General features: G+C 44.8%; 1 protein-coding gene across 5 annotated transcripts in view; it reads left to right on the forward strand.

Annotated features, from left to right (window-relative positions):
- The window catches only part of ARID2 (AT-rich interaction domain 2), a 453518-nt gene that overhangs the window by 342543 nt on the left and 91722 nt on the right, over positions 1–19253 (forward strand). For all 5 annotated transcript variants that reach the window (XM_070755575.1, XM_070755576.1, XM_070755577.1 and 2 more), the window contains 2 exons: positions 7754–7892; positions 9470–9555. In XM_070755575.1, the coding sequence (XP_070611676.1) occupies positions 7754–7892; positions 9470–9555 (225 nt within the window). The remainder of the gene's footprint in view (positions 1–7753; positions 7893–9469; positions 9556–19253) is intronic.

Here is a 19253-nt window from a genome sequence, read left to right on the forward strand (position 1 = left end):
ATGTGCCGGGGGTGTAGCATGGGGGAGTACACTATTTTGCCTCTTCTTAAGAACCATTTTCTACTTAAGAACCTGAGCCTGGAAAAATTTCCCAGGAAATTTGAGTGCGTCACAAAGGCATGGCCAGTTTCTGGGCATTCCCCCTTTAATCCCGGCCATCTCTGGCTTTTCTGGGCTGTCAGAGGAGCCTTTTGGTGGTGCTTAAGGAGGTTTTAACAGTTCAGAGCAAACAAAGCATTTTCCTTTCTCTGGGCGCTTGGAGAGGGAATAAACCACTTCGCTGTGGTGACACCCTCACACTGCCTCTCATACAGCCGGCACGAGGTTGCCTCCCGGAGTATTTGGATGTGGAAAGGCAAAAGGGGGCGCTTTGCCCTGGCCAAATCAATTCGGCTTCTGCCAAACCGAGGAGTCACCACAGTGAAGAAAAGGCACTGGCTACAAAGCGAGCGAGCGAGAGAAAGAGAAAGAGGGGAGCCCTTCAGCATGGAAAGGAAGAGGAAGTAGATAGCAGCAGCAGTTGCTGCCTTTCGGTCAAAGGAACAGGAGGTCCCCCCCTCTTGCCTGCCTGGGTTTCTCTCTCTGGCAGCCTCACGCCGGGTGTATAGGAGGTGCATGCTCCTCTTCACTGCCTCAGAGTCCCCCTCCCTTTTTTTAAGCCTTAAAGTTTTTGATTTTTTTGATTCCCCTCACCTCACTTTCTTCCTTCAGCAGTGACTGTCCTCCTCCTCTTCTTCCTCCTCAGGCTAGTCTGTCCTAGAATGAACAAACATTCCTGTGATCGTAAAACCATTTGTGGCTATAAGTACGGCTGTCACCCTATGGACAAATTTATTATTATTATTTTTCTTTTGCATGTGCTTGGGAGGTGACTTGGGCACCTCATTGACTGGGTGAGAGGAGTTTTGACTATTTCTGCTTCCGAGCAATTGCATTGATGCATTTGGGATAAAGCATCGGCTAGGAAGTTTTTTCCCCCCAGTGAGGGAATGTGAAATTGAAGCATACTGCTCTCATTGCACCTGCTTAGGAGACAGACTCTGTGGGGTTTTTAGTGCCTCTTAAGTTCTTGTGGTCAGTCCATATTTCAAAAGGCACTTTGCCTTCCTCAAGGAAATGCATTCAGTTTAGGACTGCACACCACACCACATAAGTGTCCTTTTCCTATACCGCCCAGTTTTCTGGAAGTATAAGCGCAGAGTTGCAGCTAACCACTGTAATTTTTCTGTAATAACACAACCCCCATAGAGACATCGCTAGAGTCAGCCTGGGTAACAAAAGGGATGTTTGGGTTGGGATATTTTAGAACTGCTCAACTGTAAACAACCTTTTGATCTTCTCAAAAGCTGTCTGGCATTCTAAAGTCCATTTAACAGGCTGGCTGGATTTAGGTTTAATCCTAAACCTGCGTTCAGATCGCCTCTGGCTCTGCTGCACTTTTCTCATTGAGGGAGACAAAGCTTTGAATCTCTCTCATTTCTTCATCTGAGCAAAATGTGTTTGGGTGCCTAAGGAGTGCTTGGGAATGGAGCAAATCACTTTGAAAACTTCAAGTGAAGAAAATAGAAGTAACCTGGTGAAAGTGGCCAAATAAGTTTGAAGTACCCAAGGAGTGGATGGATCATAGGGGACATCTTTCCTAAAACCTTAAGTGTGATAATGAAAGAGGAGCAAAAGAGCAAGCAAAGGAAGAAGGGTGCCTTTATCTTCTCTGGGGCGCCTTCCCTGCCTGGATTCTGCTTCCTACGCCTCCATTCCCCAAATTCTTGAAGGACTTCAGGAGTGGAAAAGGGCAGGAAGGAGACCAAAGTAGCCAGGAAATAAGGAGGGCAATTCATAGTCCACATATTAGTAAGACAGAGGGAGGTATGTGTGTGATTTGCAACATCTTACCCCACCCCTAGTGAGCCAGGGCCAGGAAATTCTTGATACTTTCCCATGAATGCTAGGGAGAGGATGAAAAAGGGTGGCCTGCAGTTTTCTTTGTCTATAGCCTATAGCAGTGTTTCCCAACCGGTGTGCCGCAGCACACTGGTGTGCTGCGAGACATGGTCAGGTGTGCCGCGAAGAAAGAAGCTCAGCTTCTGGTCTCGCAACTTTTTGTGAAGAGCAAAAAGTTGTGAGACCGGAAGCTGAGCTTCCTTCTTTGCGCCTTCCAAGTTTTCAGGCAGTTGCAGCGCCCTGCCCGGCTGGAGCTTTCCTGGCAGCGGCAGCAGGTGAGGTTTGGGGCATGGTGGGAGGGCGGCAGCAGTGGGAGGGCGGCGCATAGTGGGAGGGTGATGGCGGCGGCAGCGGGCAGTAGCCGTGAGGCGGCGGCAGGGTGGTCAGCTGTGAGGCGGAGCTCCGGAACGGAGGCACTGACCTGCGGCGGCTGGACATGCTGGAATTGCGTGGCTGGCACTTGCCTGCTGGCTGGGCCGGGACGGAGGCTCCAGCGCCACGTCCATGCCCAGTGCAACGCCAACATGTACGGCGTCTAGCAACATGTCTAGCCACCGCCATCGGTGCCTCCGTTCCAGAGCTCCGCCTTACAGCTGACCACCCTGCAGCCGCCCCACGGCTACTGCCCAATGCCACTGCTGAGAGAAAGAGAGAGGGAGAGAGGGGGGAGAGAAAGAGATAGCAAGAGAGGGAGAAAGAGAAAGAGAGAGGGAGAGAGGGGGAGAGAAAGAGATAGCAAGAGAGGGAGAAAGAGAAAGAGAGAGGGAGAGAGGGGAAGAGAAAGAGATAGCAAGCGAGGGAGAAAGAGAAAGAGAGAGGGAGAGAGGAGAGAAAGAGATCACACGAGAGGGAGAAAGAAAGAGAGAGGGAGAGAGGGGGGAGAGAAAGAGATAGCAAGAGAGGGAGAAAGAGAAAAAGAGGGAGAGAGGGGGGAGAGAAAGAGATAGCAAGAGAGGGAGAAAGAGAGAGAGGGAGAGAGGGGGAGAGAAAGAGATAGCAAGAGAGGGAGAGAGGGGGGAGAGAAAGAGAGAAAGACAGCAAGAGAGAGAGAGAAAGAAAGAAAGAGAGAGAGAGAAAGAGGGGGAAGGAGGGTTAGGGAAAGACATAGAGGGAGCGAAGGAGGGAGAGAGAAGGAGGGCAAAAAAGAGGAAGGAAGGGAGAAACAAAGAGATGGAGAGAGGGGGGAAAGAAAGAGGAAGGAAGGGAGAGAGAGAAAGAGGGAGAGAGAGAGAAATAGAGCGAAAGGGAGGAAGAGAGGGGGTTTTTTGTCCAAACTTTTTTTAGCCCCCCTCCCCCGCTCAATGTTCCCCAGGATTTTGTAAATGTGAATGATGTGCTGCGGCTCAAAAAAGGTTGGGAAACACTGGCCTATAGCTCTCACTACTTTCACATGCTCTGCATTTGTTTCGGTGTAGATTAAAATGTCATCTAGCTATACCAGTACTCTCTTAGACAGGTGTTGGTGTAAGACCTCATTTATTAACTGCATAAGCACTGCTGGAGTGCCCTGGAGGCTGAATGGGAGGACTTTAAACTGAAAGCATCCCAAAGAACAGTTGATTGCAGTCTTCTACTCATCCCCCTCCCTAATTCTCACATGATAGTAGGCTTCTCACAGGTTTAGCTTGGTGAATATTTGGTCCTTGATAAATTGATTAGCATGTTTTCATCAGGGGCGGGGATGGACATTTTCTATGCAAGCAGCATTTAACCCCTATAATCCATACATAGACAAAGCATCCCATCCTTTTCATAGAACAGAACAGGAGTTGGACAAGGTTTTAGTCATTTTACAACTGCCTTGGGTCATTGAATACAGTTTTGGCTTAAGCAATTTCGGCTCAGAGAGGATTTCTATAGCACAATCTATCGGCTGGTATGGAGTGAGTTCATTAGAATCCTTTTTGCTTAATACGTCTACTAGATCTTGGTACCCTTTGTGGATAGTGGAGTGATTATTTTCTCACCCCTGCATTACTGCCCCAATCTCCTGCCATGGGGTGGCTGCCTTCCAGATTCCAACTTACGCTCTGGGTAGGCCAACTCGTTCAGATTTTTAAAAATTATTTATTTATTTATTAGATTTCTATACTTCCCCTCTCCGAGGACTCGGAGCGGCTCACAACAAGAAACAGTACAAATCCAATACTTAAAACAAATTAAAACTCTTAATATAAAAACAATCATACACCTTATACAGACCATACATAAAGCAGAAACGGCCCTGGGGAATCAATTTCCCCATGCCTGAATACAGAGGTGGGTTTTGAGGAGTTTGCGAAAGGCTAGGAGGGTGGGGGCAGTCCTAATCTCTGGGGGGAGTTGATTCCAGAGGGTCGGGGCCGCCACAGAGAAGGCTCTTCCCCTGGGTCCTGCCAGACAACATTGTTTCATCGACAGGACCTGGAGAAGGCCAACTCTGTGGGGCCTAACCGGTCGCTGGGGTTCGTGCAGCAGAAGGCGGTCCCAGAGATATTCTGGTCCAATGCCATGAAGGGCTTTATAGGTCATAACCAATACTTTGAATTGTGACTGGAAACTGATTGGCAACCAGTGCAGACTGCGAAGTGTTGGTGTGACATGGGCATACCTAGGGAAGCCCATGATTGCTTTCGCAGCTGCATTCTGCACGATCTGAAGTTTCCAAACACTCTTCAGCAGTAGCCCAATGTAGAGAGTATTACAGTAGTCGACCCTCGAGGTGATGAGGGCATGAGTGACTGTGAGCAGTGAGTCCCGGTCCAGGTAGGGCCACAACTGGTGCACCAGGCGAACCTGGGCAAAAGCCCCCTCACCACAGCTGAAAGATGGTTCTCTAATGTAAGATGTGGATCGAGGAGGATGCCCAAGTTGCGGACCCTCTCTGAGGGGGTCAGTAATCCCCCCCAGGGTAATGGATAGACAGATGCGATTTTCCTTGGGAGGCAAAACCCACAGCCACTTATAAGGGTTGAGTTTGAGTCTGTGGACACCCATCCAGACCCTAACAGCCTCCAGGCACCGGCACATTACTTCCACTGCTTCGTTGACTAGACATGGGGTGGAGATGGACAGTTGGTTATCATCAGCGTACTGATGATACCTCACCCCATGCCCCTGGATGATCTCGCCCAGCGGTTTCATGTAGATATTGAATGGAAGGGGGGAGAGGACTGACCCCTGAGGCACCCCACGAGGGAGAAACCTAGAGGTCGACCTCTGACCCCCCACTAACACCGACTGCGACCGACTGGAGAGGTAGGAGGAGAACCACTGAAGGACAGTGCCTTTCTCTCCCAACCCTTTCAGCCAGCGCAGAAGGATACCATGGTTGATGGTATCGAAAGCCGCTGAGAGGTCAAGAAGCACCAGGACAGAGGATAAACCCCTGTCCCGGACCCGCCAGAGATCATCCATCAACGCGACCAAAGCAGTTTCAAGTTTCTTATTCCAGGCCATGGCAAGAGACTCTGCCGAACTGTGGATGAGTGTATCTGGTATAACCCCAAGCACCCTTTGAAAGCCCTCTGGGTCCATCAGGTGTCTGGATTTTTAGCAGCTCTCTTCTCCAGGTAATGTAAGGATTCCACTTCTTTAGCGATGCCAGGCCTAATACCAGGGTGTTCCATCCCAGGGCCACTTTAATGCATAAAGTTTCTATGTGAGCCTCCATCCGCCTTTCTATAGATTCAGTAACAAATGTCATCAGGATGCCCCCTGCTACCAATCCATCTAGTTGAGAAAATGTGATGGGTAATTTCAGCCACCTCAGTTTTTCAACCAGGGTTGGGTTAACCAAGCACCTTGTGGAGCCTGAGTCTGGTAGGGTCTGCAAATGTGGATTTTAAACCTGAGGCTTGAAAATGTAGCTCTATGGAAAGTGTCACTGGTATGACCAGGCCACTTACCAGGGGGTCATTGGTGTTGGTCAACCCCTGGCTTCTGGCTGGTGGGTCTGGAGTTCTCTCATCTCGTTTTGGCGATAGGGTGGACTCAACTTCCACTCCCTTCAGTGCTATTTCCCCCTCATCTCGTTTTGGCGATAGGGTGGACTCAACTTCCACTCCCTTCAGTGCAATTTCCCCCTCATCTCGTTTTGTCGATAGGGTGGACTCAACTTCCACTCCCTTCAGTGCTATTTCCCCAGCCCACTGAAGGGCCTTGGTAGCTTTTCCCAGGAGCCCTGGAGCATGGTTGCTGGTATCTAGTGCGGGGGCTTGTTCCCCATCTACTTCTTCTTGGGTTTGCTAGGACTTGCTGGTTGCAGCTGTGGCATGTGCCTCACATGCCTTCAGTGTTTGGAAGGCATCATGAACTGCATGGCTTGCTTCATTAGGTCAGCATGGTCAGGTTCTCCGCCTACCTCTACCTCATTCTCAAGCTGTTTCAGTTCTGGTTGCCTTTCTTGATTTGGCTACCTCAAGTGATGGTCACCACTTTGGTTGTCCCTTCCCAATCTTCCTTCTTTCCAATTCCAATAGACCACCTGGGTCTTGATGAGTCTCTCCCAGCTTCCTCCCCCCCAACACTCAACTTCCTGGTTGCTGCCTTGAGCTGACATCATTTGCATGGACTCTATGATATGGTGGTATGCCTCTCCAGGTTCACCAACTTTGCAGAGCCTGCCTAAATGTAAGGACCTGACCAAGCTTCTCTCTCAGGAAAGTAAGACTCTTAAGTCCATTAAGTTGAATCAAAATAATTCTTATTGAGAGAAAGTGATTGCAGGAAAGCAAGGTGGAATCTGAAAAGTTCCGGTACAACACAAAGCAAATCTTAAAACAAGTAGAGGTTCCCCCACACATGCATGCTAGCTGTTTCTAGCTCTAGGACCAGTGCTCCTCTCTGTTTCTAAGCCGAAGACCCAGCGTTATCCAAAGACTTCTCCATTGTCATATGGCCAGCATGACTAAATGCCAAAGGCTTACAGAGTGCTGTTACTCTGGGACAAGCTGGGACAAGTATCGGGAGCTCACTCCATTATGAGGTGCTAGGGATTCGAACTGCTGACTTTCTGGTTGACAAGCTCAACATCTTAGCCACTGAGCCATCGCATCCCAACCTCCCTAACCAGTCCACTGGCAGCTAATGTGATGCCATAAAGCTTATTTGAGATCATTGAGGTCCTAGGCAGACAGCAGTTCACCCTTAGAGAACAATGGCCTTGAAACCGGCCTGGAACCTAACCAGTTGGAAGGGAATCTGCTCCATCTTCAAAGACAATTCCGCCTCCCTAATTACTGAGCAAAGCATGTGAAATTTCCAGCAAGCCTTTTCCCCCAACCCTTTCCAACAGAAAGGCAGGACATAATGGTGGACCTGACAACTAGTCGGTGCTACAAGCTTTTAATACTGTTATGGTTATATGGGAAGTCTTTATAAGCTACTACCTAATAAAAATATAGAGAATATTTTATTTCCATTTATTTATATATTTGTGTAAGGGCTGCCTTTTCCTTTATAGAAACCTTGTGCAAGTACCTCTTAAAAATGTAAATAGAACCTTGAAATAATAATAATAATAATAATAATAATAATAATAATAATAATAATAATAACAGCAACAACAGCAGCAGCAGCAACAACAACAATGGAGGGAAGGGACCTTGGAGGTCTTTTAGTCCAACCCCCTGCTTGGGCAGGAGACCTACACTACGTCAGACAAATGGTTAACCAGGATCTTTTTAAAAACTTTCTGTGTTGGAGCATTTTTAGTTTGCCACTTTTAAATAACTTGTTTTTGATGATTTATAAGTAATAACTAGGTAAAAAAAAGTGATTGCAAAAGAATATACTGTTTTCTGCAAAAAGTAAAACCCTTTCCATTCTCCAGGTGGTTTCAGACACCATCCCAAGTTTTCTATCATGCTGCAACAGAGCATGGAGGAAAAGATGTCTATCCTGGACAGTGTTTGTGGGAGGGCTGTGAACCTTTCCAGAGACAAAGGTTTTCCTTCATTACCCACCTACAGGTAGACATTTCTCATTCCTTTTCTAGGGTAATACAGACAATTTTTATATAAATAATCATGTTTTAGAAATTTCTGGAGTGCTGATGAAGAGTCAGCCATTTGGTATAAAGTTTTATTGGGCTTTTTATTTTTAAAATAGGAATAATAAACACCTGAGTCTCGATAAATATCTAGAAAGAGTTTGAAATAAACTACAAGTAGCCTACTGGTCGATGACATGGTAATTGTGTCTAGGAATAATGTCAAAAGGAATGAATTGAGTAATAAAGGGAAATATTGAATTTCTCAATCAGTTCTATCAATCATGCAGTGTTCTGAAGGTGAAAATAAAACAGGATTATTGTAAGACACAGTATTATGTAAGACTTTAGAGTTACTTATAAGTTTTGTACACCAGTGAAAGACTCTGGAAATGAGATTTTCATTTTGAATTTCTAGGCTAGTAGAAAGGAAAATGATACCAGTTCAATGGTACCGCTACTTAAGAACTTTTCTAGATAAGAACCGGGTGTTCAAGATTTTTTTGCCTTTACTTAAGAACCCGAGTCCAGAAAAATTTCCCAGGAAATTTGTGAGCAGCACAAAGGCCCGGCCAGTTTCCTGCCATTCCCCCTGGCCATCTCTGGCTTTTCTGTGCTGCCAGAAGAGTCTTTTGGTGGCGCTTAAGGAGGCTTTGGCAGTCTAGAGCTAACAAAGCATTTTCCTTCCCTCTTTTTATTTTTTAAGCCTTAAAGTTTTGGATTTTTTTCATTCCCCTCACCTCATCTTCCTTCAGCAGCGACTGTCCTCCTTCTCTTTTTCTTCCTCCTCTTCCCACCCAAATTCCGAGCTTTTATTTCTTTCCTAATGGGTTTGCACACATTATTTGCTTTTACATTGATTCCTATGGGAAAAATTGCTTCTACTTAAGAACGTTTCTACTTAAGTTCTTAAGTTCTTAAGTGGAGGTACCACTGTATTTACTTTCTATAAGTATCTGGTACAGATACTGAATAGAGAATTAAAACAAGCAAAAGATTTAAAAATTACTAACAGAATTAATTGGTTAATACTTTAAGTATAGGAGTAGAGTCTAATTAGAGTCGATAATTTATTATTAATAAAAGATTGTGCTGAAGATATGAATACTAATTAATTTCTCTCTGTGTTCCCATTTACCTGAGAGTAGTCTCCTTTGACTTTGTTGAGATCTATACTACTGTGTATAATTGGACAGTCAGTTTTGATATGAGATTAAAATATAGTTGTATCTAAGTTTTTAAAACTGCTAGTAGTGACATAATGTATCAAATGTTTCCAGTAAATGCAGGATTTTAAAGTATTCTGCAATTAGCAAGAAGATTTTTTTTCAATACCATCTGATTCCTATTATTTTCATTTTTCAATAAAATAACAAAGCGATGTATATTATTAACCTAATGTACAAAATGACTTTTAAAAATTCACTCTCTTTGATTTATGTCGCTAATTATCCATATTGAACAGTGTACAGAATCTCCTGTGATGCTGTCCATTCATGAACAGTCTTAATTAATTCCAGTAAGATGTAATAATGCTACTTTTTCTTTCTCAAACAGGATAAGCATTGCTCACGAGATGCTCTCCTTGCGGGATTAAAGCAAGATGAACATGGACAAGTAGGAAGTTCAAAACCCTCCACAAAGTAAGAGGTGTAAACTCCCTTAATAATCAAATAGTACAGTCTTAATATTCAGAAAGATATTTCATTGTGTTCAATATGGAAAGAATTGCAGGTCATATATTTTATGATGAATTTTGTGAAAATATGCCGTGTGAAAGCAAGATATGATCAGTTAAGTTAAAAGTCTAATTAAAAGTTCCAAGTAGTCTAACGGAAAATTAAAGTGCTTAATGGGTGATGAATTGCTTATCGATCTGTATATCTATGTGGAGTTGGTGGTTCACAAATGATGTGCAAGCATGAATGCTTACTGTATTTTTGGGAGTATAAGACGCACATTTTTACCCCCAAAAAGAGGGTCAAAAACTGGGTGTGTCTTATACACCGAATGCTGCACCCGGGGAGGGGGGAGGGAGTTGGCTGGACAGCGGTAATAGCCGCAATTGTTGGCAACAGACAGCTGATTGCCGGTATTCCAGGAGATTGATCCAACCACCAATCAGAAAGAAAGAACAATGGGGGAGATAGTGAAGTTACAGTACTTCTCTCACCTATTGGAATCAGCAGACCAGAAGCGATTGAAATGGCAGCTCAATTTCCAGTGTCTGGGGTGGAGGGTACTGTGCTCCGATCAGCCTCTGATGACAGCAACACAGAGGAACAGTGAGGGGGGGGGAAGCACCCCCGAGGTGGAGAAGGAAAGTAGGGCAAACACTCAGCTGCAATGAAAGTCTTTTGGGGAATGCTCCCCAAGCCCGAGCAGCTGATCAGCAGAGAAGCTTTCTGGGAAGGATGGCAGAAGCTGCTCTCCCTGTATGACTTGAGTGCTAGACTCTGCCGTGTGTGTGTGTGTGTGTGTGAGAGAGAGAGAGACGAGAAAGAAAGAGGACAGAAGAGGATTCATATCATGCAAAATTGCTCAGTTCTTCTGAGCAGCCTCCTTCTATGGTACCTAATGCAAATTTCTAGCGTTTCCTTCTTCATTTCTATCACTGACTAGCCTCCTGTGCCCATGTCTCTGGCTGCCCAAAGCAGAATGAAAAGAGAGACACAAACAATGCATGTGCACAGAAACTTCACCTCCCTTTCCAGTTATCACACAGTTTCTTTCACCAATCTCTCTGGTATTAAAGCGATCTGAACTCCAGTCTGTCTTTCTCAGGGTCAGATCGGACTAAAGCAACCCCTTGCCCTGACTACAGAAGGAGATACTTTTTACTTCCTGTTAGATCATTTTCAATCTTTTCCTTTTCTGCAAGTAGGGGAGGGAGAGATAAGCAGCTCCTCTTTCCCTCCCTCCTTCCTTCTCAAAAGACTGCAACTTTGTCCCTCGCACTTTCTTTCCTGAATCTCCGATGGTAATCTTTATGGCTCTTTGTAAATAGAACTAGAAAGTTTAAGGAGCAAAGTAGCCACAGTTAGAGGAGGACTAGCTCAGGAAGTTTGAATACCCTTGCAGTGCACCCTAATCCCTAACCCAGGGGTCTTCAAACTTGACAGCCTTAAGACTAATGAACTTCAACTCCCATTCCTGAGCTAGCATGACTGGAGGAGGATTCTGGGAGTTGAAGTCCACAAATCTTAAAGTTGCCAAATTTGAAGACCTCTGGGTTAGGGATTAAGGGTTCAATGGTTTCCAAACCTGGCAACTTTAAGACTTGTGGAATTCAACTCCCATTCCTGAGCTAGCATGACTAGAGGAGGAATTCTGGGAATTGGTCCACAAGTCTTAAAGCTGTCAAGTTTGAAGTTTGTAAAAATTGTCCAAGGTTGTAAAAAGTATACATGTTTGTAAAATATATTCTGCTACACTGGTATTTTATTAAATAATATATTACTGCACCATTTGGTTCAGAATATTTTTTTCCTTGTTTTTTACCTCTAAAATCTAGGTGCATCTTATATTCCGGTGTGTCTTATATTCCAAAAATATGGTATATAATTATAAGATATATAATTATATGCCATCAAATTGGTGTTGACTCTTAGTAATCACATAAATGGACCTTCTCCACAATGATTTACCCACAAGTTGGTTTCATTACTTTCAGTGTAATACTTAGCAGTATTGCAGTCAAGTCCATCCATCTTGCTCTGTTTTCTTCTCTTTTCTTCCCTGTTGTCTCCCAGCACTGCACACTTCTCAATATATGTCCAAAAATGATAATTTGAGCTATGAGAATTATTGCTCAAATTAAAAACTTTGGATTTATTTGTTCTATAATTCATTTATTTGTTTGCCTAGTTACCTATAATATAGGTATTCTCAAATTCCAAAATTCAAAAGCATCATTACTTTTTATATCTTCTTTTTTCAGAATCTGTGTTTTTACTTCCATAAGACATTAAAAAAATACCATTATATGAACAATTTAATTTTTGTAGGTGTAGACACAACATGGTGTCTGAGTGTCTTTCTATTATTGCTACACTATTGATAGTCATAAAAAGCAGAAGCTACCCGCTACTGCATATCTTAATTTTCAGTTCTAACACTGATAGTTATATTGATCCATATATTAATTTTGGTTTACTTTATATTTAATGTTCTGTTTTTCGCTGTGCTGCTTGAATTTCAATTAATAGAATTTGCATATCATTTGTATTTGCAGCTATTGATTAGTGTCATCAGCATAGTATAGTCATTAATACTTTTTCTTCCATTTAAAAATTTTGCTCATCTTCCAGTTCAGTTTCTTTCAATATATAGTATATGTAATCCTCGGCTTATGACCACAATTGAGTCCAAAATTTCTGTTGTTAAGTGAGACATTTGATAAGTTAGTCACCCGGTTATGTGAATTTGGCTTCCCCATTGACTTTGTTTGTTAGAATGTTGCATAAGGTGATCACGTGACCTTTGACCACAGTAGTGGTCAAAAGTATGAACCAATTGCCAAGCATCAGAATTTTGATCACATGATCAAGGGATCATGTTACAAAGGTTGTAACTGAAAAATGGTTATGTCACTTTTTTCATGCTGTTGTAACTTTAACACTCACTAAATGTTGTAAGTTGAGGACTACCTTTATAGAACATACATAGATTGGTTTGCCACTGGCAAATTAAGAGACTCAGCTGAGTCTGGAGGGAGTTTTAGAGTTCTTCCTGGTGTGCTAAACATTACATCCGATGGCTTGATCACCACTTGGAAGAGGGTGGAATCTGAAGCTCCCGATCTGATTGTACCTATGCCATCTCTTACCTCTTGCAGAACCCATCACTTTTCATAGTTTAAATAGGAGTTTGAAGCAAGAGAAGTCTAGGCATTGCTGATACTTTACTGGAGACAAATTTGGCTATACATTTGTGGCAGTAAAAGTCACTTGAATTTACTCAACGTTGGATACTGTCTTTGTTGAAATTCCAAATATCTGAGGAAAAGTTTTTCTTGGTAATCTGAAAAAGATTTGGATCTGTTGGTGCTGATAAGTCCATAGGACTGTAAATTCCCAGACTGCCCGCGAAAGTCGAATTTCCGCGAAGTAGAGATGCGGAAGTAAAAACACAATTTTTGGCTATAGACAGCCAAAAACTACCCCGCGCACCCTTTTTCAAGGCCACGCAAGGAGCCAGGCTTGAAGTTGGGGGCGGGAAGCGACAAAAGTGCGGAGGCTGGCAAAGATTGTTTTGAATGTCGGCCGCGCCCTCCCCTCCAGCGCCTCCGGCCCCCTCACCGCTACCCCCGCCTGCCCGATCCGCCCCTCTCACCGGCTTTCTTGGGGCACAGGTCCTCCTGCAGCAGTGCTGGCGGCTATGGCTTCTTGTCCTCTTCATTCGTCTGATAGCCGCTCTCAGCGCTTTGAGAATGCCCACCTCTCCCCTCTCCAAGTCCCTTAGCTGAGAGCGCTTTCATCCCAGCTGTCAGCGAGGGGGCTGCAGGAGAGGCGGGGCAGGCATTCTCACAGAGAGAGAGCAACAGACAGAGTGAGATAGAAAGGAGAGAGGGAGAGAGAGAGGGAGAAAGAGAGAGAGAGGGAGAGAGAGCAAGAGGGGGGAGAGTGGAAGGTAGAGAGAGAGAGAGAAATGATAGAAAAAAGGGGAGAAAAAAGAGAAATGAGAAAATGATTGAATCAGAGAATGACAGGAAAGAGAGAGAGAGAGAGAAGTGACTCTTGGTGATGATGTATGACGTCATCGGGTGGGAAAAACCGTGGTATAGAAAAAAACCCGCAGAGTATTTTTTAATTAATATTTTTTGAAAAACCATGGTATAGCCGTTTCGTGAAGTTTGAACCCGCGAAAATCAAGGGATCACTGTACTGTGGATGCTTTATCCCAGTGTCTGCAGGCTGAGAGGATCTGGATGGAGAACTAAAGAAGCACGCAGCTGCCAACTGACTGCGGGTTTCTCATGATAATCCAAATAGGAGAAAAAACTTCGAACAAGAAACTTCTCAGGATGAGACAACTTTTTTCTTTGGATGAAACAACCCAGATTAGACCCAGGAAGCCCCTTTTATTAAAAGCAAACAAAGAAAGGCAGGCTTCTGTGATGCTACATTTCACATGGGTCAATTACACCAATTCAAACTCATAATGTATTAAGCGTACAAAATGCAACCAATTAAAGTCACACAAATTATGCTACAATTTCAGAGTGCTGATTCATGACAAAACAAAAGCAAGAGCGAGAGAGGGGCCCCATCACCCCACTTCATGATATATAATGTTGCAAACTTTTCTAGGCTAGCAGTAGAAAAAGTAAGATAAGAGTGCTGGGAAGGAGAGGAGTTGCTAGGGAAACTGGGTCATCATGCGTATCATGCTCAAGGTCTATGCTTTTTGCCCGCACATCCCACATATTCCCACAGAGAACAACAGACTTCAACTAAAATTTGGCAATATGGAGTAGTTTTAGGACCATCCAGTTCTGGGCCTATATAGTCTGAATGGGGTTACATTGCCCCAAACAGATTCTGTTCTCTATTTAGTGTCTTTCTGGATTTGTGGACCAGGTAGCAGTTATGACGAAGTCCCTTTGCACAACTTCATACTGTATGCCCGTTGCTCCCAATCCTAGATCGAGAGGCTCTCCTCATTGTCACTCATGCCATAATCATATCCCAGTTGGAGAATTGTAATGCACCTTATGTGTGACTGCCCTTGAAGACCATCCAAAAACTTCAAAAAGGAATGATGCAGGCAGTTTTGTGTGTTCCTAGTACACGTCTACTTTGCAAGATACATTGGTAATTTATTTCCTCATCCAATTCAATGTACTGACCTTGACCTTTAAAGCCATACATGGAAACAGATTATTAGAATCAGACTTTACCTGGTTACATATTTCTGTCCCACCAGATCTAGTAGAGAAGGTACACTGCAATTTTTTGTATCATTTTGGGACTAGGCAGTGGGCCTTCTTGTCTATGGCACCCATGTTATAGAATATCCTCCCCCAAATTTAGGCTTCTCATATTTTCCAATTGTCCTTTAAGATTTAGCTTTGCCATCAAGCCTGGGGATCCCCACAAAACTATTGGATATTATGACAATTCCATTATTATTAACATCCATTCATCTATTATAATTTTAGCCGCCTTTTATAGATTTTTTAAATGTGAATAATAACAATAACAACAACAGTCATCATCATCATCATCCAGCCTGTCCCACCTTTTTTACATGAATAATTTAAGGCTGTATGAAGAAAAAACTCTGAAACAGAATCGCTGCTCAACACTGTGCACATACTGTATATAGTCAAGATATTGCAGATATTGGAGTTTGGATTGGACAAATGTGCCAACTTACTATCAGACAAGGAAAAATGGTGAAAACTGAAGAAATCAAGATGCTCCAGAATCTGTATGAAGATATTACTACAAATACCCCTGGGTATCCTTCAAGCTGACAATATCAAGCACATTGAAGTCAAGAATGAGCCAAGGTGGCGCAGCAGGTAGAGGGCTGTACTGCAGGCTACTAAAGCTGACTGTAGATTTGTAGGTCAGCGGTTCAAATCTCATCATCAGCTCAAGGTTGACTCAGCCTTCCATCCTTCCGAGGTGGGTAAAATGAGGACCCGGATTGTGGGGGCAATATGCGGGCTCTGACAAAAAGTGCTATTGCTAACATGTTGTAAGCCATCCTGAGTCTAAGGAGAAGGGCGGCATAAAAAAATAAAATAAAGAAAGAAAATAAAGAAAGAAAAATATTACAGGTGAATATGAACAAGATCTTAATGGAGTCCTAACTCAATGGAGGAAATACCATCAAGGCAATCAACACCTGGGCAATTCCAGTCATTAGATTCACAGCAGGAATAGTGGACTGAACTGAAACAGAACTAAATGCAACAGATAGGAAGACCAAAAAATAATGTCAGTGAATCATACTTTTCATCTTCGCAGCAACATTGACAGACTCTACTACCACGGCAAATAGGTGTTCTCTCTGTTCTCTCCTTACCTTTCCTGCTCTGTTACTTACTTTTTTCTTTCCTTTTTTCTCCTTGGGATAAGTGCATTGACAAAGCCACATTGATTTACTGTTTAAATACCTAATTGATTTAATTAACTTAATCACCTCAAATGATTAAATCTAATTGATTTAATTGATTCTATTCATCATATTATTCCATTTTATAATACCTACCGCTAAAATTAATTGTTTTAGATACTGTAATTAATTGTTTTAGATACTGTAATAACTGCAATTATCTTACTTGCATTATTCTTAAAATTAATTGATTGTGACAACACTACTGATCGCTACTATTGATTTTTATATTTCATATTCATTTTCCTTAAAATATTAGTCTATTTACACCAACTATTAACTGTTAAATACTAAATATTATTATTTATTACTTAACTATCAGACTGCTGCTACTCAATGCCAGGTCGGTGGTAAATAAAGCTCTCCTCATCCGGGATTTGATCCTGGATGAGGAGGTCAACCTGGCATGTGTGACTGAAACCTGGCTGGGCCTGGAGGGAGGAGTTCCTCTCTCTGAAATTTGCCCAGCTGGGTTTCAGGTATGGCACCAGCCTCAACCCCAGGGAAGGGGGGAGGAGTGGCTATTATAGCCAGGGAGAGCCTTTGCCTGCGTAGACTCATTGCTCCAGAGATTGCGGGCTGTGAGTCCCTCCTAGTGAAGTTGGACTTAGGGATTCAGGTGGGCTTGTTGCTCACGTACCTGCCTCCCAGCTGCGTATCAACAGCCCTGCCTCTGCTGCTCGAGGAGGTAGCCGGACTGGCAGTGGGGTTCCCCCAGACTTATTGTCTTGGGGGACTTTAACCTACAGTCGCTCGGCGAAACCTCTGGGCTGGCACAGGAGTTCACAGCCATGGCCCTGACTCAAGTAGTACAGGGTCCGACTCACGAGGGGGGGCACGCATCCGACATAGTATTCCTCTCTGAGCAACTGAGTAATGGTCTGAGACTAAGGGGCTTAGAAGTGTTGCCTTTGTCATGGTCAGACTATTTTCTATTGCGGCTTGACTTCCTGGCTCCAATCCTTCCCAGCAGGGAGGCGGAACCGACTAGGTGGTTCCGCCCCAGACGCCTGATGGAACCAGAGAGCTTTCAGAGGGCGCTTGGGGTTATTCCAGATGCACTCGTCCACAGTTCTGCAGAGTCTCTTGCTGAGGCCTGGAACAAGGCTGCAGTGGAGGCTCTTGACCGGATTGCGCTGTTGCACTAGACCCCGTCAAGCTCCATGGTTCAACGAGGAGCTCCGGGAGTTGAAATGCCAGAAGAGACGTCTAGAGAAGCGATGGAGGAAGAGTAAGCCTGAATCCGATCAAACACTTGTAAGAGCTTATATTAAGACTTACAAAGTGGCGCTCAAGGCGGCAAGATGCGCGTATCATGCCACCTTGATTGCATCATCGGAATCCCGCCCGGCCGTTCCTTTTAGGGTGACTCGCTCGCTTCTTAATCAGGGGGGAGTTGGGCAGCCCTTACAGAGTAGTGCCGAGGATTTTAACACATTTTTCGCTGATAAAATCGCTCGGATCTGGGCAGACCTCGACTCCAATTGGATAACAGAGTCGACTGACAACGACTCAGTTGAAGTGACTAGGGCCCAAACTTGTCCATCTGTCTGGGAAGAGTTTGATCTGGTGACACCTGATGAAGTGGACAAGGCCATTGGAGCTGTGAGTTCCACCACCTGCTTACTGGATTCGTGTCTCCGCCAGTAGGGAGGTGATACGGAGCTGGGTCCAGGAAATTGTCAACGCTTCTTTGGGGAGAGGGTCCTTTCTGGATCCCTACAAGGAGGCACTTGTGCACCCCCTCCTCAAGAAGCCTTCCTTGGACCCAGCCATTCTTAACAACTATCGGCCAGTCTCCAACCTTCCCTTTATGGGGAAGGTTGTTGAGAAGGTGGTGGCGCTCCAACTCCAGCGGTCCTTGGAAGAAGCCAATTATCAAGGCCCTCAGCAGTCAGGATTCAGGCCTGGATTCAGGATTCAGCAGTCAGGATTCAGCACAGAAACTGCTTTGGTCGCGTTGATGGATGATCTCTGGCGGGCCCGGGACAGGGGTTTATCCTCTGTCCTGGTGCTTCTTGACCTCTCAGCGGCTTTCGATACCATCAACCATGGTATCCTTCTGCACCGGCTGGAGGGGTTGGGAGTGGGAGGCACTGTTGTTCAGTGGTTCTCCTCCTACCTCTGGTTGGTCGCAGTCGGTGTTAGTGGAGGGGTCAGAGGTCGACTTCAAGGTTACTCCCTTGTGCGGTACCTCAGGGGTCGGTCCTCTCCCCCCTGCTATTCAATATCTACATGAAACCGCTGGGTGAGATCATCCAGAGGCATGGGGTGAGGTATCATCAGTATGCAGATAATACCCAATTGTACATCTCCACCCCATGTCCAGTCAACGAAGCAGTGGAAGTGATGTACCGGTGCCTTGAGGCTGTTGGGGTCTGGATGGGTGTCCACAGACTCAAACTCAACCCGGATAAGACAGAGTGGCTGTGGGTTCTGCCTCCCAAGGACAATTCCATCTGTCCATCCATAACCCTGGGGGGGGGAGAATTTTTGACCCCCTCAGAGAGGGTCAGCAAACTTGGGTGTCCTCCTCGATCCACATCTCACATTAGAGAACCATCTTTCAGCTGTGGCAAGGGAGATGTTCGCCCAGGTTCGCCTGGTGCACCAGTTGTGGCCCTATCTGGACCGGGACTCAGTGCTCTCAGTCACTCATGCCCTCATCACCTCGAGATTCGACTACTGTAATGCTCTCTACATGGGGGCTACCTTTGAAAAGTGTTTGGAAATTTCAGATCATGCAGAATGCAGCTGCGAGAGCAATCATGGGCTTCCCTAGGTATGCCCATGTTACACCAACACTCCGCAGTCTGCATTGGTTGCCGATCAATTTCCGGTCACAATTCAAGTGTTGGTTATGACCTATAAAGCCCTTCATGGCATCGGACCAGAATATCTCCGGGACTGCCTTCTGCCACACGAATCTCAGCGACCGATTAGGTCCCATAGAGTTGGCCTTCTCCAGGTCCCGTCGACTAAACAATGTCATTTGGCGGGTTCCAGGGGAAGAGCCTTCTCTGTGGCGGCCCCGACCCTCTGGAACCAGCTCCCCCCTAGATTAGAATTGCCCCCACCCTCCTTGCCTTTCATAAACTCCTTAAAACCCACCTTTGCCGTCAGGCATGGGGGAACTGAGACATCTCCCCCGGGCCTATACAATTCATGTATGGTATGTTTGTGTGTATGTCTGCTTCAATAACGGCTTTTTTAA

The sequence above is a fragment of the Erythrolamprus reginae genome, chromosome 6 (assembly GCF_031021105.1).
Source record: "Erythrolamprus reginae isolate rEryReg1 chromosome 6, rEryReg1.hap1, whole genome shotgun sequence".
NCBI classification, from domain to species: Eukaryota; Metazoa; Chordata; class Lepidosauria; order Squamata; family Dipsadidae; genus Erythrolamprus; species Erythrolamprus reginae.